Raw genomic sequence first — 22,498 nt, forward strand, 5'->3', positions numbered from 1 at the left:
TTACTCTGGACAGTCCTGTTCTCTTCTCACAAATGAGTAAGTTAAGGCTCAGAGAGGTTAAGTAACTGGCTGAAAGCACACAGCTAGTGGATTAGAACGCAGCTCTGCCTGACTCCAAAAGCGGCAAAACACTTTTGTGGCCAGAAGAAGCCCCAAGTGTCCAGCTCTCCAGAGGGGGCCAAGTGACTTACAGGCCTAGTCATGGGCCCAGCAGAAGACCCCAGGGACAAGAGGACCAAAACAGCTTTTATTAATACTTTCCTTTTCTCCTCAGAACCTGCTGCTGCTTCTGCAGCCCTAGGTATGTCTGTCTCTCTTTGCATCCACTGGTGATTTTTTTAAATTATTTATTTATTCGTTTTTTACCACCCTAATTCTGAAAGTGAAGGTGTTGAGGGTTAATTCCTTTTCCTTCTTTTCTCCTGTTCTCTGTCCCTCAGGATGGTTGATTTTCACAGTCACTTCAAAGGAGTATATAGGACAGTGTAGGAGCAAGTGTTTTGTTTATTGCCTCTCCATTGAAGGAGTCAGGACACATTAAAAAACAACAGTAACTACATGTAATTGACTGCTGATGTCTACACTGCTGGCCAACGGCAGAGTTCTTCCTCCAAGACATGGTCTCCTGTGCCAGAAGAAATAACTACTGTTAATTTGATGTTCTGTGTCACTGAATTTGTGCTCTGCGGCTGTCCAGGTGATATTCTCCAGCTCCTTCCTGCAATCATCCATCCACCCACCCACCCATCCATCCTGCCAATAGTTCAGGGCCCACAACATGCAAACCATGGAGAAGTATACCTTGCTAGGTATCTGCAGTTGTGATCCAGCAGGGCAGCGCTCACGGGAGAACTGGCACCAAGTGCACATTCAGAAAACACTCTTTAATGCAGGACATACTCATGAAAAAGATGCCAATTCTTTCTGGACATTTTGTTGTTTGGTCTTGTAGCAATTCTTTTTAAGAGTATAGGAGTGATTACAGGAGGCTGGAATTCTGGTCCTCTCTATTGCACTCACCAACCCCAAATTGAGCCTGTGGACAAGGCCCTTGGCTTCTGTGTTTGTACAACAAGGAACACAGGCTCCTTTCTGACTCTGCTGGTCTCTCATGTCACAAGCTGGTGTTGGGACTTCCCTGGTGGCGCAGTGGTTAAGAATCCGCCTGCCAGTGCAGGGGACACGGATTCGAGCCCGGGTCCTGGAAGATCCCACATGCCGCAGAGCAACTAAGGCCATGTGCCACAACTACCTGTGCTCTAGAGCCCGCGAGCCACAACAGCTGAGCCCATGTGCCGCAACTACTGAAGCCCGCACTCCTAGAGCCCGTGCTCCACAAGAAGTGTTACAAGCTGGTGTCATCAACTGCTACAGCTTTGAAACAACTTTAACATCTCTCCTGCCCACACTAAAGTTCACAAGCATAATGCTGTGTGTAAGGTGAACTGTATTGAGATCCCTGGAAAAAAGACTCCAGGGCCGAGACAGCCTTCCTGCCCCCCACCCCTTGCTGTGCATTTGTTCTATAAGTTAGTGGCCTCAGGGAGGCCCGCCTGCCTCTGAGGCCCTCCCTAGCCCTTGTTCAAACATGCCATCACCAATATCTAAGTAAATGTGACTGGGTGTCATGGAGAACAAAGACACTGGAAAGGTGCTAGTGAATGAAAGTCATAATAGAAGAGCAGAAAGTCTACAGAACAATTCCGGTGCCTTGGGTAGTGCTGATGAATCTAATCTTCAGGCCTCAGCACCCTTTCCTTCTCCCCGTGCGTGGCTGAGCACCCTTCCCCAGCCTGGTGCCCAGCGTCCTCACCCATCCATCCAAAGCTGCAGGAGCAGGAAGAGCAAGGTGTCCAGAAGGAGGCAGCACAAGAGGCAGGGGCTGGCTCTGCCCATCAGGAGCTCTGTACATTTGGGTGAGTCGCCTGGTCTCCAGGCCCATCGTCCTTGTCTGTAAAATGAGGATAGTAATGTCCAGTGCACAGAATTCCTGCTGGGCACAGGAAGTGATGGGTGTAAAACACAAGCATGTGGTATGTGGTAAATCTTTTTTGTAAAGAGTGTTTCCTTCCCCGAGGTACCTGTATTTCACCAGGGCACAAAGTCCAGTCAAAGAAATGACCTTGTACAGTAGATTGCAGGTCATAACCAGGAAGGAAAATGTATTTGGAGGGATTGGTCATCTTCCCACTGTCATCGTATCCCAGCAAGGGGGCAGCTACTGAACAGAGACCTGTTCTGAGACTAGAATCTCATAATAATGATGAGAGTAGAATACTGCTTCCCTTACATTTGTAAAATAATTTAGAATTATCAATGAATTCTTATTTGACTCTGAGAGTGACCCTTTAGACAGGACAGATATAGTATGTCCATTGCAGGGATGTGGAGGTTGGAGATCACAGAAGTGAGGTGACTTGCTAGGAAGTGACTTGAACCCAGGGGCTTGACTCCTCTGGATTCCAAACTCAGTGCTCTTTCCACCATGCCCCCAACTACAAGTGTGAAATATTGACACTTGGCCAGACTGTTAGCCATGGATGACACATCACATTGTGTCCCACAGTGGCCAGTGCAGCTTTCCTGCAGGAGCACATCTCCAACTTCCTGCTGGGAACTAGTGTGGTTTTTACCCACAACTTTACTTCCCAGCAACTTCTCCAGAGCATATTTGCCCCATACCATGGACAGAAGTGAACTTTTGATCTTGCCCAGCAAGTTGGCTCCTCCTCCATCCTCCCCTTTCCGGTGCACAGCACTGCATCTGTCCTTTTCTTTCTCCTAGAAACCTGCCCCTCACCCGCACATCCCATACTCTGTCCTGGTCCTTCCTCTGTCCTGGTCCTTCCTCCAGTGAAATATAGCTCCATGTTCTCTCTCTCTCCACTGCTCTAATCCAAACCACTTTCTTTTGTCTGACTTCAACTTGCGTCTAATCCCTGGGAGAGCTTTTGTTAAAACTCAGATTGCAGGGCCCCACCCCCAGAGTTTCTGATTCAGTGGGTCTGGGATGGGGCCTGAGAATGAGCATTTCTGATGCTGCTGGAGTCCACACTTTTTTTTTTTTTTTTAAATTACACTATACTAGGTGTGCTTTATTTACTTATTTATGGCTGTGTTGGATCTTCGTTTCTGTGTGAGGGCTTTCTCTAGTTGTGGCAAGCGGGGGCCACTCTTCATCACGGTGCGCGGGCCTCTCACTATCGCGGCCTCTCTTGTTGCGGAGCACAGGCTCCAGACGCGCAGGCTCAGTAATTGTGGCTCACGGGCCCAGTTGCTCCGTGGCATGTGGGATCTTCCCAGACCAGGGCTCGAACCCGTGTCCCCTGCATTGGCAGGCAGACTCTCAACCACTGCGCCACCAGGGAAGCCCCCTGGAGTCCACACTTTGACAACCAAATAACTGTAATAGCCTCCAGATGCCACTGAACTTCCCTCCAGTCCTTTCTCTGCATAGCAGTCTGGGAGATCTTTGCAAAATCTCAGTTGGATCATGTCACTTCCTTGCTGTCTTAGTCTGTTCAGGCTACTATAACAAAATACCATAGACTCAGTCGCGTATAAACAACAGAAACTTATTTCTCACAATTCTCAAGGCTGAGAAATTCACGATCGAAGTGCCAGCAGATTCTGTGTCTAGTAAGGGCCCACTCCCTTGTTCACAGATGGCTGTCTTTTCTCTTGTCCTCACATGGTGGAAGGGGCAAGGGAGCTCTTTTATAAGGGCACTAATCCCATTAATGAGGGTGGAGCCTCATCACCTCCCAAGGGCCCCACCTCCCAATACTGTCACATTAAGTGTTAGGATTTCCACATATGAATCTAGGGGGGACACAAACATTTGGTCTATAACACTTGTCTGAAACCCTTCATGGCTTCTCATTGCACTTAGAAAGGGAACTGTGTCTGTCTTGTATCCCTTTGTGCTGGCACAAAGCTCCTTCAAAGTTCATGCCACCCTCCAATTGCCTTCATCTACTGCCTCCTTGTTCCTTAAGGACTTGAGTACTGAGCTCACTATCTTCATTTTCACCAACCACTTCTGTCACTATGTGGGGAATGATCCATCTAACACTTTGGCCTCTACGTTCCTGACCTCACCTTGAGTGATCTGTAGCTTTCCATCCTGGGGGTCATATGCTTGACCTTGTCGTCACTTCTAAGTCCCAATTTGAAGCCCCTCATTTCTTTTTTTTTTTTTTTTTTAACATATTTATTGGAGTATAATCGCTTTACAATGTTGTGTTAGTTTCTGCTGTATAACAAAGTGAATCAGCTATACGTATACATATATCTCCATATCCCCTCCCTCTTGCGTTTCCCTTCCACCCTCTCTATCCCACCCCTCTAGGTGGTCACAAAGCACCAAGCTGATCTCCCTGTGCTATGCGGCTGCTTCCCACTAGCTATTTTACATTTGGTAGTGTATATATGTCCATGCCACTCTCTCACCCTGTCACATCTTACCCTTCCCCCTCCCCATGTCCTCAAATCCATTCTCTATGTCTGGGTCTTTATTCCTGTCCTGCCTCTAGGTTCATCAGAACCATTTTTTTTTTTAGATTCCATATATATGTGTTAGCATACTGTATTTGTTTTTCCCTTTCTGACTTCCTTCACTCTGTATGACAGACTCTACGTCCATGCACCTCACTACAAATAACTCAATTTCATTTCTTTTTATGGCTGAGTAGTATTCCATTGTATATGTGTGCCACATCTTTATCCATTCATCTGTCAATGGACATTTAGGTTGTGAAGCCCCTCACTTCTGACCACCTCTTCCTCTCCTTCTGGCTTATTGGTTCTAACACTCGCATCCCAGCAATTCTCTGACCTCATCGAGGCCCGTGAGTCATTGGCCTTATCATTTTTTCATCACCCATCATAGCTTAGGTTAAATGGCATATTTTTAAAAGCACTTCCTCGTAAATACCACTAACTCTCAGCTGTCCCCTACTCTATTCCTATACCCAATCACCCAAAAAAGAACACCAGCTGGGGTGAGTGTTCTCACTTTAATTCATGGCCACAGACCATAAAAGTCCCTACATACTGCCCACAAATCCTATGTATTTCCCTTCCTACTTAAGCGGTGGTCCTGAACCAACAGCACGGACATCACCAGGGAGTTTTTGCACATGCAGAAGCTCAGGCCCCACCCAGACCTACTGAATCAGGATCTGCATTTTAACAAAGTCCCCAGGTAATTAATTTCCGCATTAAATGTTCAGAAGCGCTGTCCTAGTGGTTTGCTTTCTGGATCACCAGAAATTCATTCATCATCTTTCTCTTTCTCCTCAAACCTTCTGAATCCCTGTGGCCCGTCGCTCAGCCTCACACTTCATTGGAATCCCAGAAGCAGTCATACTGAATTCATCTTCCCATCACATCTTCAACCTGCTTCCACATCCCATCTTCCCTCCTGTTACAATGAGAGAAGGGTCCCAGCTCTGCTGGAGGCCGTTGCCCTTCATTAGCCTCCGGATTTCATCCCTCTCTCTCCTCCATCCCTGAATCATGAGATGCTCCTTGGCTACCGGACATGTTCTAGTTCCAGCTTAAAAGACTCTTCCCTGATCCCACATCCCACTCCTACTGCCCACTTCTCGGCTTCCCAGCAAATCACCCGGGTCCCCTTTCCTCCAGTATTCTCATGGCTCACTCCCTCTCTTTATTTAGGTCTTTGCTCAAATGTCGCTTCAGTGGAGAGGCCTTCTCTGACCACCCTTTATAAAATCACACACACACACACATGCACACACACACACTCACTCTTTAATTATTTTTATAACGCTTATCTCCACCTGGTATGTTCTCTATTTCTTTAGTGTTGGTCTCCCCACACTGGAATGTAAGCTCCGGGGAGCAGGGTCTTTTTCTGTTTTGTCTGTGGCAGTCTCCCCAGGGCCTGACAGCCACTCTTGTTGCATAAGTAAGGTCTAGGCTGGAGTGCCGCATGCCAGGAAGAGACAGAGGTTACCAAGAAGGGCCCTGGAAGGCAAAGACCTCAGAGACCCCTTCATTTGATAAGAGGTGATGGGACAAATAATATGTCTTTTTCATTCTTCATCGCTTTCTTAGGGTTCATTTATTGCAAGGATATAGAAATGTACTTGTCATCTCAAGTGAAAAAGAGGGAGACAGTTCTTATAAGATAAGCAGAGTCTCACTGAATCCCAGTGGGGAGTTCAGAGGGGCCTCAGCAGATGGCCTCCAGTGATTCTCCCCTCCCTGTATTCCTGCCCTGGTGCACAGGCCCCCTACACTGAACAGGCCTGACCTGTGAGTAACCAACAGGATTGTGGAAACAACAGTGTGTGTGTGGCTTCTGAAGTTAGATCATAAAAGGCACTGTCTTAGGTCATTGCCCCAGGGGAAGCCAGCTGCCATCTCCCGAGGACACTCAGGAGTTCCCGGGAGAGGTCCACTGGGGGAGGAACCAAGGCCTCCCGTCCACTACTTGCCAACCTCGAGAGCAGCCCCCTTGGAAGTGGACCCTCCAGTCCTCCTCAAGCCTCTCTTGTCTCTGCCACTCCTTTCTCTGCTCTCTTGCTTTCTGTGGCCAAATGCTCTGTTGTCCGTACCATTCTCCCACTTCTCTCTGCAGATGACCTTTTCTGCTTACCTTTTAATATACAAATGGCAAAACATCGTTGCCAGTTGTTGGTCTACATCATGGGGCCAACTTTTTTCTATAAAGGGCCAGGTAGTAAATAATTAGGCTCTGCAGGTCCTGTGCTTTCTGTTGCAACTCTTCAACTTGACTCTGCCTTTGTAGTGTACAAGCAGCCATGGACAATACCTAAGTGAATGGGTGTGGCCGTGCGCTAATAAAATTCTATTTACAAAGTCAGGCAGTGAGCTGTGTTTGACTCCACAGTCGTGGATTGCCTACCTCTGGGTCTTCAGGACATCGCAGCTCCAGGGCCCAATACCATCTGATGGGCTATGTCTGAGGCTGGTGTCCACTGTTGGCAAATCAATTTTGGCCAAATAGCCGCAGTGAGACCCGATGGGTTAAGGGAGGAGCAGGGGCAAATTTTCCAAGAAAGAAATGGTGCTGATCAGGAAATAATGTGCATCTTTAGCACAACGACATTCAGTAAGTTCGTTAGTGTTAATTGAGCAAGGATTAACTGACCATCTACATTGCCCTGAGCACTTTGACAGGATCTTAGGAGTATAAAGATGAGTGATACATGTTTCCCAATAATAGCCATTATGTATCTCGTGATTAAATGTGCCAGGCTTGCCATTAAGTACTTTATACACATTGTCTCATATAACTCTCAAAGCCATGCTATGAGGAAATTGAAGTTCAGAGAGGTTAAGTAACTTGTTTAAGGCCGTACAGTAACAGGGAGCCAAGCCGCCTCTGACTATAAAAGCCAGGGCTCTTAAACCTTATGACTCCTGCTATTCAGTGCTGCCTCTCAAGTTTCTTGGGAATTCTTGCCCTCTGAAGAGCTCATAGTCGCCTTAGACTTTTTTTTTGGGGGGGGGGAGGAATTCTCTATTTTTTTGTAAATTAGTTTTGAATCCTTTTTGCTGTTGATAAGACCAGTTATGTAATTATGACCTCGACCGTTAATAGAGTGACTCTACAATTAAAAATGACATTGGAGGAAGCCCTGTTCGCTGGACAGAGCCCGCACCTGGCCAACTTCCTGGCATTCTGGATTTGTGGGCCACTTATAGCCTGGCAGTCATTGTGGTCCGCAGCTGCCATGGCTTATCACAAAGGCACACTTAGGATTATTGTTGAGGAGGCTGGGGATTCCGCCCCAGTTAGTTTCTCTTTGTCTCTCTAAACTCTCAGAAATTACAACATGAATAAACATAGTCCATTTGCATTATTTTTCAGCAAATTAGAAATCAAATTGCAGTGAACTAAATACGTAATTTCTCAGAAGAGGCTCCCTAGTCTTCTAATCATGAAACATTTACTTTTTTTTACATTGCTTTTTCAAGGTGCCAGTTAGACACATTAAAATTTAAATCTTGGAGATTTACATCACTGTTTTTCTCTTCAGGTTCAAATCCACATTAATAATATTTACCAAGAAAAAAAAAAGCAATATCCCAGAACACCATTATATTTGTATTAACACCATTTTTGTTTCATAATTCTGAAGTTACAAATCAATAATAAGTGATTATACTATATTGTTAAATTTTTTTAGATTTGACAGTGTAATTGTGGTTGTTTCAAAACCAGAGGCTTTGTCTTGGAGACACTGTGGTAGATTGAAAAACCTGGCCACAGTACTTTGCAGTTCCTCCCGTCAAGGGAAGACATCCACTTCCCCACCGCGTGTGTCTGGGCTGACGTTGTGATTTGTTTAGACTGATGGAATGAAGTGGAAGTGATGCCGTGTGGGTTCGGAAGCCCAGACCCCAAGGGGTCTCATAGTTTCCACTTACATCCTCTTAAAATGCTGCCATTGCCACGGAACGAAGCCAGACTTTTGAATGATGAGAGATGACATGGAGAGAGAGCCACCACTGACAAGCCAGCACCAAGACCCCTGACAGTGAGGGAGGCCATCCTAGACCTGCCCACCCCACTCAAGCCACTAGATGACCACAGCTGCATGAATCAACCAGGGGAGACCATTAGAAGAATCACCCAGCTGAGCCCAGCCTAAATTGCAGAAGTGTGAGCAAATAAATTGTTGTTATAGGCCACTGTGTTTTGGGGTGGCTTGTTATAACGGTGATGAATAACTGATACAGGCAAACATACTGAAATATTTATGGATAAAATGATATATTGTCTTGGATTGACTTAAAAACAATCTGATGGTAGGGAAAAGTTGGTGGAGGTATGTTTGAAGAAGGTTGGCTGTCAGTTAATAATTGTTGAAGCTAGATGATAGATGTGTAGGGGAATTCACTATTCTCTCTCCCTTTAAAATTTTCAGATATGTTTGAAGTTTTCCTGATAAAAAGTTTTTTTAAAACGAGTCAGTATTGTAATATTGCGAACCAAGTGGAAAATTACCTATCTAGTATGGTATAACTTAAACTTTAATGTTGAATATTAGAAGACTTCATGTCTGGTCTCATAAAACAAAAATTAGAATCAAAACCAAAGAAATCAGGCTAAGAGGAAATATGGTGCAAAGAAAGGGCAGAAAACTTAGGCTGTTGGTTCTTGAGCCATCAGAGGCTGAATGAGTGCTATTATATGTGCATGGCTACAAAGTTTTAAAATTAAATGTTAGGAAAGAAGCATCAATCTGAACTCTTTTCAGTAACCTGTGAGTCAGACTCTATGCTGAGCACTGGAGTTGTAACAGAGAGCTCATCCTGACCTTCTTGTCTGCCCTTGGACACACTGTAATCTCTTTAGCCCAGAGGTGGGAAACTCAGTGCCAACGGCCTGGTCAGGTATGTACACAAGTGAGGTGGCTACAAGGGGGGGGGCTATGGCAGTGGACAGCATGTGCTGGATGAGGACCAGGGAAACATCTAGAAAGGTCACTGCAGCAGAGGGAGCTGGTTCTCCCACTAGCAGCTCTCCTGTCTCACAATAGACTTTTTATCTAGGCACCAGGCAGCCCAAAATAAAGACTGCATCTTCAGCCTCCTTTATGGCTGGGTGTGGCCATGAGATTGAGATTTGGACAATGGTTGTAAAAATAATATGTGCGACTCCCAGGTTATGCCCTTTAAAGAGAAGTGTCACATCCCCTCCTTCCTTCTTCTCTCCCTTCAGCTCACTGCTGAGACAGAGTAGACATACAGACAATCATAACTGCCCCCAGGATGGGGGCCCGGACCACTCTATGAATTTGGGGAGCCTTAAACATCTTTGCCTTTGTGGACCCCTTCCTCCATAAAAAAGTATTAAAAGTTATATTTTACAACTGCATCGATATAATGGCACATGTAATCCAGGCTGGATTCATTTTTATATATTCATTATTATTATACTCATGTTTTTCTTCTGATTCTAAACCAAATTAAAATTAAACATTTTCATGGACCCCTAAAAATATCACAGGACTTGGGCACTGCCTGCTGCGCCACCCAATGGGTAAGTCAGCCCTGGATGGTGGAGCAGTTAGAGAGAAGAACCAGGGTACTGGGGAGGGCCACACCAGACAGGACCCTCCCAGAAAAGAGAATAAACATCTGCCTTTTAAAAGTCACAGTTATTAGGGGCCTCGCTGGCATCCGTCTGAACCTGTATGTCTACTAATTGAACCCAGTTACTGGAGGCCCAGGAGGCTCCCTAAAGGAACTGACATCATGAAGGATGCGTAGGAATTGGCCAAGTGAATGGGAGGGGGTGAGGGAGGGCATTTCAGGCAAGAAAACAATTTGAGCAAAGGCTGGGAGGAGAAAAAGTGAAAGGAACTAAAGGACTTCATTACAGCTGGAGTTTAGGATGCAAGGGTGTGTGTATGAGAGAGAGTACTGAGTGCTTGGGTCCTTTGGTCTGTTCTTGGGGCCGCCCCTGTGTTTGAACATGCCCTCTCATCTCCTTATCTCCAGTGCCTACTGGAGCCAGCGGAACATGAATGACCAGGCGTCCACAGACAGGGGCTGTGTCCAAGAGGAGAGCATGTGCCCAGTTTAAGGGGCCTCCACTGGCCAGCTTCTGCCATTGTCACATGAGATTGCAGGGCCAGGGTTGAAAGAGTTTCCAGTTTATCTAAAGAAACCAGAAATTTGATTTTGCTTGCAAAACTCCTGACTTATAATGTAGGCCATTAACTAGGATTAGATACAAACAAACACTGTTTATGCCCGTCGGGATCCTGGGCTGAGAGCTGGCACCCTCATGCCCTTCTGTGAGGCATCACCCTTTTCCCTCCTCAGTCTCCAGTGTGGGCAGTCCTTCAATGACAGCATTTGGAATTGCAGGACAAGGCTGGATACGGAATCTTTAAAAGGCTAAAACAACCTTTTTCAAATGCTTTGACTCAATTGGGGTTAGTACTACTGCTGATTCTTTTTTTTTTTTTTCCCCTGTTCTCTCCCTTTCATTTTTTTTCCAATTTTTTTATTGTGGCAGAATCACATGTAACATAAATGTACCATCTTAACCATTTTAAAGTGTACAGTTCAGTGGTGTTAAGTAGATTCACATTGTTGTGCAACCATCACCACCAGCCATCTCCAGAACTCTTTATATCTTGTAAAACTGAAACTCTTACCCATTAAACAATTCCTCATTGCTCTCTCCCCACAACCCCTGGCAACCACCATTCTACTTTCTGTCTCTATGATTTTGACAACTCTAAGTAGTGCATGTAAGTGGAATCCTACAGTGTGCATTTTTCTGATTTGTTATTTCACTTAGCATAGTGTCCTCAAGGTTCACCCATGTTGTGGCATTTTACAGAATTTCCTTCCTTTTTAAGACTGAATAATATTCCATTGTATGTATATACCACATTTTGCTTATACACTGATTCATCAATGGACTCTGGGGTTGCTTCTGTGTGTTAGCTATTGTGAATAATGCTGCTATGAACATGAGGGTACAAATACCTCTATTAGACCCTGCTTTCAGTACTTTTGGATATATACTCAGAAATTAAATTGCTGGATCATAGGGATTTACTTTTAATTTTGTGAGGATACTCCAAACTGTTTTCCACAGCAGCAGTACCATTTTAAATTCCTATCAACGTTGCACATGTGTTTCAATTATTCCACATCTCCAACAATTTTTTCTTGACTATAGCCATCCTAATGGGTGTGAAGTGGTACCTCATTGTAGTTTTGATTTGCATTTCCCTAATGACTAGTGATGTTGAGCATCTGTTCATGTGCTTCTTGGCCATTTGTATACCTTCTATAGAGAAATGTCTATTCATGTCCTTTGCCCATTTTAAAATCAGGTTTTTGTTGTTATTGTTGAATTTCAGTTCTCTGTATACTCCGGATATTAATCCCTTATTAAACATATGATTGAGTTTAGTTTGTTCTTTTTCTAGGCCCTTAAGTTTTAAAGTTAGGTTGTTGGTTTGAGAGCCTTCTTGTTTTTAATGTAAGCTCTTATAATTATAAATTTCCCCCATATCACTGCTGTTGCTGTGTCCCATAAGTTTTGGTACATTGTGGTTTAGTTTACATTTGTCTCTAAGTATAATTTTCCTTGTGATTTCTTATTGATCCATTAGTGTTTAAAAATATGTTGTTTAATTTCAACAAATTTGTGAATTTTCCAATTTTCCTTCTCTGCTATTGATTTTTAACTGTACTACATTCTGATCAAAGAAGACACTTTGTATAATATTTGTCTTTTAAAATCTATGTGTGGGTGTCTAACATATGATCTATTCTGAAAAATGTCCCACGTGCCCTTGAGAGGAATATGTATTCTGTTGTTGTTGGATGAATTGCATGTCTGTTAGGTCTAGTTCACTTATTGTTTTTTAACTCTTCTATATCCTCAATTATCTTCTGTCTAGTTGTTCTATCCATTATTGAGAGTGAGGTACTGAAGTCTTCAACTATTGTCATAGAACTGTCTGTTTCTCACTTCACTTCTATCAGTTTTTGCTTCATATATTTTGATGGCCAGTCATTAGTATGTAAATGTTTATAATTATTTTATCTTGATATATTGAAAGCTTTATTAATATACAACGTCCTTCTTTGTCTCTTTTAACCTTTTTAAATTTAAGGTATATTTTTTCTGATATTAGTATAGCCACCCCTGCTTTCTTTTGGTTATTTGCATGGAATATCTTTTTCCATCTTGTCACCTTCAATATATTTATGTCTTTGGATCTAAAGTGAGTCTCTTGTAGATAACATATAGTTGGATCATGCTTGTCTTTTTATTTATTTATTTATTTATTTTTGGCTGTGTTGGGTCTTTGTTGCTGCACGCGAGCTTTCTCTAGTTGCGGCGAGCAGGGTCTACTCTTCGTTCCGGTGCACGGGCTTCTCATTGCGGTGGCTTCTCTTGTTGCAGAGCACGGGCTCTAGGTGCGCGGGCTTCAGTGGTTGTGGCACGTGGGCTCAGTAGTTGTGGCTCACAGGCTCTAGAGCGCAGGCTCAGTAGTTGTGGCGCATGGGCTTAGTTGTTCCGTGGCATGTGGGATCTTCCTGGACCAGGGCTCGAACCCATGTCCCCTGCATTGGCAGGCGGATTCTTAACCACTGTGCCACCAGGGAAGCCCCGGATCATGCTTTTTTATCCATTTTGCAAATCTGCAAATCGAATCTTTTGATTCGAGAGTTTAATACATTTATATTTACAGTAATTACTGATAAAAGAGGACTGATTTCTGTTATTTGTTATTTGTTTTCTATATGCATTATAGCTTTTTATCCCTCATTTCCTGCATTACTGTCTTCTTTTGTATTTAGGTTTTTTTGTTTTTTTTACTGAAACATTTAAATTCCTTTCTCATTTCTTTTGTGTATATTCTTCAGCAATATTCTTTGTAGTTGCCATGGAGATTACATTTAACATCCTAAAGTCATAACACTCTAATTTGAATTTATGCCAGCTTAACTTTAATAATATTAAAAAAAACTCTGCTCCTTTACAGTTTCATCCCAAACCCTTTGGTTGTGGATGTCACAAAATTACATCTTTATATATTGTGTGCCCCAAAACATAAACTAATATTTCTTTTAAATGATTTAGTCTCTTAAATTATATAGAAAACGAAGTGTAGAGTTACAAACCAAAGTTAAAATAATACTAGCTTTTAGACTAACAATTGTTTCATTAAAATGCATCAGTCTCAGTGTCCCTGGTGGTGCAATGGTTAAGAATCCTCCTGCCAATGCAGGGGACACAGGTTTGAGCCCTGGTCCAGGAAGATCCCACATGCCATGGAGCAACTAAGCCCATGCACCACAACTACTGAGCCTGTGCTCTAGAACCTGCAAGCCACAACTACTGAGCTGCATGCCACAACTACTGAAGCCCGTGCACCTAGAGCCCGTGCTCTGCAACAAGAGAAGCCACCGCAATGAGCAGCCCATGCACCACAACAAAGAGTAGCCCCCGCTCACCACAACTAGAGAAAGTCTGCGCACAGCAATGAAGACCCAACGCAGCCAAAATTTAAAAATATATAAATGAATAAATAAATTTTTAAAAATTCATCAGTCTCTTTTTTAAACTTTTTTTTAAAATTTTTATTTATTTATTTATTTATTTATGGCTCTGTTGGGTCTTCGTTTCTGTGTGAGGGCTTTCTCTAGTTGTGGCGAGCGGGGGCCACTCTTCATCGCGGTGCGCGGGCCTCTCACTATCGCGGCCTCTCTTGTTGCAGAGCACAGGCTCCAGACGCGCAGGCTCAGTAGCTGTGGGTCACGGGCCTAGTTGCTCCGCGGCATGTGGGATCTTCCCAGACCAGGGCTCGAACCCGTGTGCCCTGCATTGGCAGGCAGACTCTCAACCACTGCGCCACCAGGGAAGCCCTCATCAGTCTCTTAAATCACATAGAATACAAATAGTAGAGTTACAAACTGTCATTACAATAATACTAGCTTTTATAACTGTCCATGTATTTACCTGTGTTGAGGTCTTTATTTCTTCATATGACTTCAGGTTACTGTCTAGTGCCCTTTCATTTCACCCTGAAGGACCCCTTTGAGCATTTCTTGTAGGGCAAATCTGTTGGTAACAAAGTCTCTCAGCTTTTTGTTTATCTGGGGATGTCTTAATTTCTCCCTTATTTTGAAGGATAGTTTTGCTGGATATAGGATTCCTGGTTGGTTGACAGGTTTTGGGTGTTTTTTTCTTTTTTTCCCCATTCTAGCACTTTGAATATGTTGGCCCACTGTTCTAGCCTCCAAATTTTCTGATGAGAAATCTGCTCATAATCTTAATGAAGATCCCTGTACGTGACAAGTTGCTCCTCTTACTGTTTTCAAATTTTTATCTCTGTCTTTTGAAAGTTTGAATATAATGTGTCTTGGTGTGGGTTTCTTTGAGTTCATCTTACTTTGAGTTCATTGAGCTTCTTCCATGCTGATATTCATATCATTCATCAAATTTGGGAAGTTTTCAGCCATTATTTCTTCACATATTCTCTTTGCCCCTTTTTCTGTCTCTTCTCTTTCTGGGACTTCCAGGATGTGTATGTTGGTCTGCTTCATGGTAAGCCACAGGTCCTTTAGGCTCTGTTCACTTTTCTTCTATCATTTTTCTTTCTGTTCTTCATCTCAATAATTTCCCTTGTCTTATTTTCAGGTTCACTGATTCTTTCTTCCACCTGCTCAAATCTATCTTTGTATCCCTCTAGTGAATTTCCCATTTCAGTTATTGTACTTTTCAGCTCCATAATTTTTTTTTTAGGTTTTCTCTTTACTAATATTTCCATTTTGTTCACAAATCATCTTCTCAACTTTCTCCACATCTTCCTTTAGTTCCTTGAGCATCTTAAATACAGCTGTTTAAAGTCTTTGTCTAGGAGATCTGCCCATCAGTGCCATAAAGATTTTTTAAGGACCGTTTCTGTTGTTGTTGTTTTAAGGGTTATACTTTCCTATTTCTTTGTATGCCTTGTGCTTTTTTTTTTTTTTTTCCCGTAAACTAGACATTTGAATCTACTAATGGGGTAACTCTGGAAATAATATTTTTACATTTCCTTAGGGTTAGCTGTTTTGTGTTACTATTTTTGCTTATTTTTTATTGTTGTAGGGTGTCTCAGTGCCAAGAATCAGCTTGAGGTGTAAACTTGAGGTATTTTTAAGTCTTTGGTGAGCCTGCACCTTTCCCTGAGCATGTCCAGTCACTTTCTAATTTTCCCTGTATATGCAGTTGCTTTTCAATGTCCTAGTCTTTAATGTCTGTCTCCCAAAAGGGAAAAAGAAAACTGAAGGGGGGTGAGAAAGGGTGCCAGTCCCTTAAATCCCCAGAAATCACTTCAGCTGGGTAGGGGGAGCTTACAACAGTGGGGAGAGGTCAGCAACAGTGACAGCCCATCTCTTTACCTGCACCTCTGTGATGAGAAGCAGCCATCAGTGATCAGAGCACAGATCCCCAGTATTTGGAGATCAGGGTGCTTTTTGCCCACCTTGGCTCCCACAAGCTGTGTATAAGTTGCTCCAGGAACATGTGCACAGCTGACTTCAAAGGTGCTGAGCAGTGGGAGATGGGTAGCTGCTACTGTGCTAAGAGCATAAATTGACCAAAATTAACTGCACTTGATGACAATTACTGTCCAAGCCTTCCCTTGGAAGTTGCAAACCTTCAATAGATTCCAGAGTTACATCACATGGATTCTGCCAGTGCAATTGTTGTCTAAGAGGGGAGACAGATTCCTGGTGATTCCTACTCCACCATCTTCCCAGAATCCTCTCCCCAATTTTGAATCTTATGCCACAAGTTTCACTGACCCTTAATGAGAATCTATGAGTGAAAAAAAAAAAAATGAACACACTTGCTTAGAGAATGCAAAGTGATTACCCTGTTCAGAGTGACAAGGGAGAACATTAGTGAATATTCAAGTACTACTTATCATAATATTTAAGTTAAATATATATTCATCCTGTAGCTAACCATGATGTAGTTGGGTTTCTGATTATTTAAAATAGCATTCATGTCATAGTCAGAGTTTAATTTTAATAGTTCTCCTCCAAGGACTGTTGAATTGTAATCTTGAAACTGTGCATATTTGTTAGAGAAAATTGCATTTGTTAAAATGCTTGTGGTAAAGAATATGCTTGTTTACTTAAAATTATCACCACTATGGTTTTTTCAGAAAGTTGAATTTTCTCACCAGCTTCATCATAAATACCTGCTGAGTAGTCCTTACTGATCTAGTTACAATTATTCAACCAGTGTAAGTTCAACAGAAAACTAACCTAAGTGTCCATCGACAGATGAATGGATAAAGAAGATGTGGCACATATATACAATGGACTATTACTCAGCCATAAAAGAAACAAAATTGAGTTGTTTGTAGTGAGGTGGATGGACCTAGAGTCTGTCATACAGAGTGAAGTAAGTCAGAAAGAGAAAAACAAATACCGTGTGCTAACTCATATATATGAAATCTAAACAAAAATGGTTCTGATGAACCTAGGGGCAGGACAGGAATAAAGATCCAGACGTAGAGAATGGACTTGAGGACAGGGGGAGGGGGAAGGGTAAGCTGGGACGAAGTAAGAGAGTAGCATTGACATATATACACTACCAAATGTAAAATAGATAGCTAGTGGGAAGCAGCTGCATAGCACAGGGAGATCAGCTTGGTGCTTTGTGACCACCTAGACGGGTGGGATAGGGAAGGTGGGAGGAAGACGCAAGAGAGAGGGGATATAGGGATATATGTATGCAAATAGCTGATTCACTTTGTTATAAAGCAGAAACTAACACAACACTGTAAAGCAATTATACTCCAATAAAGATGTTAAAAAAAAAAGTATCAGTGTATCAGATGCCTCTGTGCCTGCCTCACATCCTCCTGGCCCACCCTTTTTTTTTTTTAAAGTTTAGTCATTGCTGTAGCAAACAGGCACGTATATCCCACCAGCCCCTCCCCTCAGCTGCCTATGGAATCTCTAGATTTCTGTTGGGGTGGAGGTGGGGACTTCTGTGCCACCACCCATGCCTGTGGGGACCCACTGAGCCATTCAGATATGTGTGAAAACTTGGAGATACAAGGAGTTACCCACCTTGAGGCAACCTTTAAGCAGTTGGAGGCAGCCTTACAATTCTGAAGTCCATTTTCCCTAGCAACTCGGCATCCCCAGTGGGATCAAGTCCCAGCTGCCCGCAGCAGTGACTGGCTTCGTAGTACAGCTTTGGATTCATTCTCCATCCCAAACCCCACTCCCATTCCTTGGAGCCACTTTATAAGAAACTACACACATATCTGTCTCAGGGTCCAACTAGTGAAGTAGAAAGCACTGTGTATTTTATTTTATTTTTATTTTTATTTTGGCGATGCCACATAGCATGTGGAATCTTAATTCCCCGACCAGGGATCAAACCCATGCCCCCTGCAGTGGAAGTCTTAACCACTGGACTGCCAGAGAAGTCCCAGCACTGTGTATTTTAAACAGAAAGATTTATTCAGAGAAATGGTTGCATGTGTGATAGAAGAAGCTGAGATGCCCACCAGTGCAGGGTGGGGAGACAGGGAGACCACAGCCTGAAGTCACTGACACCTCTAGGTAGGAGGGACAAAGGACAGAGGTGATGTCAGCAGGGCCTAGAAGACAGAAGCACCACAGTGGGCCTGTCCAGCAGCAGCTGGAGCCATAGAGGAGATACCTTTACTGCTGGAGGTGCTGGCCTCCGCCCGCTTCTGGCAGAACCCAGCCAGAAGCCAGCGGACGTGGGAGCCTAGGAAATGCAGCCTTCAGGGATTAGCTCACTGCAGCAGAGAGTAGAGCAGGGGCAGGCAAGGAAGGGAGGGAGGACAAACTGGTCTGGACTGGCACAAAAGAACTGGCAGGGGATAGACAGCAAAAGAGACTGAGAGTGAAGAGCCAGAAGTCTAAATTGTTCTGATTTTCTAAAACGTGCTTTGTAAGATTAAAAGAATATTCCCAGTTAGGATACCCCCATATGTTTCCTTGCTCTGTCAACTGAGGGGGCCTGGAAGCAACAACACTGCAGTAGCAGTGAGCACATCGAGTGCCCAGATCTTGGTTTATAGTACCATTCTTCAATAAAAGGAACAAGGGGTCCTCAGAGAAATGGCTGATTCTAGGACTAGGGCAAGAGACATATAAGATGAGCCTGGAGCATCCTGTAGGGCTAGAAAGTAAAGTGTTAAACACAACAAAATAAAACAAATTGCATAATGATGGAGGTATGTGAAAGGGACAAAGAAGTCAAATAAAAGAGCCCCCAATGGCCAAATTTGGAACACTCGATCAACAAAATAAAGTAGTACTGGATTACAATCCAAAGTATAAAATAAATATCCAGGAGTCTGTACTTATAGATGATTGAATAAATAAATACATGGGAGTGGATAGACACATCTCCCATGCAAAAGAATTCCAAACAATTTATGTAGACACTCAGCCCTCCAGGAGGTGGGGCATAACTCCCACTCCTTCAAAGTGAGCTGCACATCTGACTTTCTTCCAAGGAGTACAGTGTGAGAAGGGTAGGGGGGTGGGGGGCTGAGTACCTTTAGAGTGGAGAAACCTGACAGACACCACCTTAGCCAGGTGATCAAGGTCAACATCAACAGGGATAAATCACAGTGATAGTCTGTACCCTTGATATGGTGTGATGAGAATGACACTTTTATCTCTCAGTCTTCTTCCCCGAAACCCATAACTCCTGTCTAATCAGAAGAAAAACATCAGGCAAATCACAATTGAGGGTCATCCTACAAAACAGCTGACCAGCACTCCTTTACAGTCAAGGTCATTCAGTACAAAGAAAGTATGAGAAACTGTCACAGACAAGAGAAGCTTAGAGAGATGTGACAGCTACATGTAATGTCAGATCTTGGAACAGAAAAAAGGACATTAGGTAAAAACAAAGAAAAATCGGAATGCAGTATGGACTTTAGTTAATGATAATGTATCAATATTTGTTCATTAATTGTGACAAAAGTACCATTTTTAAAAAAAATTTGTTTTATTTATTTATTTTTGGCTGCATTGGGTCTTAGTTGCTGTGCGCGGGCTTTCTCTAGCTGTAGCGAGCGAGGGCTACTTTTCGTTGCGGTACGCGGGCTTCTCATGGCAATGGCTTCTCTTGTTGCAGAGCATGGCCTCTAGGCACACGGGCTTCAGTAGGTGTGGCTTTCAGGCTCTAGAGCGCAGGCTCAGTAGTTGTGGCATGCGGGCTCAGTAGTTGTGGCACATGAGCTTAGTTGCTCCATGCCATGTGGGATCTTCGGACCAGGGCTCGAACCCATGTCCCCTGCATTGGCAGGTGGATTCTTAACCACTGCACCACCAGGGAAGCCCCAAAAGTACCATATTAATGTTAGATATTAATAATAAAGGACACCAGGCACAGGTCATGTGGGAGCTCTTTGTACTATCTTTAGAATATTTCTGTGAATCTGAAACAGTTCCAAATTTTAAAAATTAAATATAAGACCTGCTCAAGTGTAAAACTGTGTATCAGTTAGTTCTACAGGCATTTATTGAATGCCCTGTCTAGGCAGACCTGGGCTACAGGATCTGAAAGCACAACAGATTCCTGCCCTCAGTAAACACACAGCCTGGTATGATGCAGGTATGTACCAGTAAACACCAAATATGCAATAATAGAAATATATACAAGGCACAAAACAATTTAGAGGAGGAAGTGATTGAATCAGAGGGAGAAAAATTGTTACCCAAATAGGATTTGAGAAATGCACAGGATTTTGTTTGAAAGATAAGAGAGAGGAGGGACTTCCCTGGCGGGTCCAGTGGTTAAGACTTCGTGCTTCCACTGCAGGGGGCATGGGTTCAATCCCTGGTCCCTGCTGCATGGTGCAGCCAAAAAAAAGGTAAGAGAGGGGATATTGTCATCTAAGACTTGAACACTGAGAGGACAAGCGTTCGACCTATATATACCTGAACATAAAAATGAATACACTTAAGTCCTCTTAGAGATCTGTAGCATACTCATCTCTGGTGCTCTAGTCCTAGAGTCAGAGTGTCTGGATTGAGATCATCTCTCCATCTCATACTGTTTGTGTATATCAGATGCATCTCCCGGCCTCACTTGTCTCTTCAGCCTCTTGTTTTCCCTCAGCTGCCATACGTGGCCCACACAAGTCTACCACCTGCTACATAACTAGAGTTATGGTTTCTCCCACCATTTCCAGGCTTTGATAAAGTACCAACCCACAAAGCTGGGATCTAGCTTCCGCAGTGACTGCCAAAGAGGCCAGGTGACACCCCGGAAGTGTGGGGTTATTGACTCCCTATGGGGCAAACTTGAGTCAGTAGGAGAAAGACAGGGGAGAGCTGACAGCAAACGCTCTCCTCTTGTCCTTCCACTGGACGCTTTGCGTTGTGGTTTTTCCATGCAGCCAGTGTGGAGGTCATTCCATGAGCCCAAGCAGCTGCTCCTGCTGCAAGACAAGTTGAATTGCTTCATGGCTCATGGTAAAGTAGTAGCCAGTGTGGTAACACATCACCTGGCATTTGCTTCCCGACTTTCCCTGCCTCACTTCTCTCTCCCCCCACTCTCGTTGCCCTGGAATTGTACCTCCCAAGAGCATTAGCTCTTGGCCTTGACTTAGATTCTGTGTTTTTCATAGGAAACTTCAGCAAGTTATAGTTTCTCTGGGCCTCAGTTTCCTCTTCTGTAAAATGGAAGAAATAATAGTACCTACCTCATAGGGATAAAATGAAATAATTCACAAAAAGCACTTAGGTCAGTATTTAGCATATGGCAAGCACTTGATAGATCTGAGCTATTGTTATCTAGAGCAAGCCCTCAATTTTGCAGCTGTGGCTTATGAGGATCAGAGAGCTTGAGTAACTTGCCCAAAATCACTCAGTGATGAAAAGCAGAATTAGGATGAGAACCTAAAGTGGTGTACTTCTTATACCTGAGTGGACTCAAGAACATAATGCTGAATATTAATGTTTATAAACTAAACAAATAATTGACTTTATATTAATGAGCAGGTCTTGACCTTAGGCTACTGTCTCAACAGGAGCACAACGGACACATCAAGGTGTAGCATCCAGAGCCCTTCATCCAGGCATGCTCAGTAAGAGATCAGTATAATTTCAGGGAAACTGGGAGGGTTGTTACCCTGTAGAATCTTTTCTCATTCATTGTTTGCTACCTAAAATTCTACCTTCAGTATTTTTTTTTTCCAAAAGGTCTTGACTCCTGTTTATGCAAGTTTAATAAGAAAAAATGGTACACTGAAGTTTTTATCTAATAGTTATCTAGCACAACTGTTTATCATAGAAGGTCTTATGGAATAAATATTACTGAGTTAACAAATTTGCAAGAGTACCTGTTTATACCCTGGTGAATATGTCATAAAATAATGGTCCCGTGGAGGATGGCTTATAAGAGATGAAGAGGCCCCAGAGTACTGAGAAATAGAGTTTGAGGGAGATTTAGGAGGTACTATCAATAAAAAGGTGAAGATGGGTAAGCTGAGGGCCTGAAAATTAATGTTACTCTATAAATTTTTTCCTAGTGACAATAGCAAAATTTTCTATTGCAGTACAGCTCTTCTAGATGTTATAGATGTCCAGGAAAAAGGAAAAGGAACTTCCGAGGTAGACTTTCCAAGCATGAGGAAACTCCCCACAGTACAGGAAGGGAGCAGGAAGGCACATGAAGAGGCAGTGACAGACCAAAAGCAGAAGCAATAGATAACTCAATTCTGCTAACTGCTGCCAAGGAGGAAAAACAACAGCAACAAAAATCAATGATTAGTGGATATAATTTGGACAGATTGCAAAAGAGCACAAGATTTGGAGGCAGAGGCTTTGGGGGATTTGGGGTAAAGGACTTATTCTCTTGAATACCAAGTTAAAATAAGGATGATGATGATGATACAATACTTAACTTATTGGGTTACATGGATTCAAATCACCATCCTAATTTTTCTCATCATCA

At 43.2% G+C, this 22,498-nt stretch overlaps 1 protein-coding gene and 1 long non-coding RNA gene across 9 annotated transcripts in view; one reads left to right on the forward strand and one right to left on the reverse strand.

The window, feature by feature from the left end:
- Positions 1-22,498, forward strand: part of LOC309615662 (uncharacterized protein) — a 70,497-nt gene that overhangs the window by 17,331 nt on the left and 30,668 nt on the right. For 6 of the 8 annotated variants that reach the window (XM_082365724.1, XM_082365722.1, XM_082365723.1 and 3 more), the window contains exon 1: positions 622-1,916. The exons of the other annotated variants lie outside the window; for them this stretch is intronic. In XM_082365724.1, coding sequence (XP_082221850.1) covers positions 1,628-1,916 — 289 coding nt within the window. In that variant the 5' untranslated portion in view covers positions 622-1,627. Of the gene's footprint in view, positions 1-621; positions 1,917-22,498 lie in introns of those variants that run through there. 8 annotated transcript variants of the gene reach the window in all.
- Positions 566-21,563, reverse strand: LOC309615727. The gene is made up of 3 exons (XR_014237025.1): positions 14,431-21,563; positions 3,587-14,108; positions 566-625 (listed from the first exon to the last, which is right to left on the reverse strand). It is a non-coding gene; the product is annotated as an uncharacterized lncRNA (long non-coding RNA).

Source organism: Balaenoptera borealis, assembly GCF_965194805.1.
Source record: "Balaenoptera borealis genome assembly, chromosome: 18".
In the NCBI taxonomy this organism is placed as follows: domain Eukaryota; kingdom Metazoa; phylum Chordata; class Mammalia; order Artiodactyla; family Balaenopteridae; genus Balaenoptera; species Balaenoptera borealis.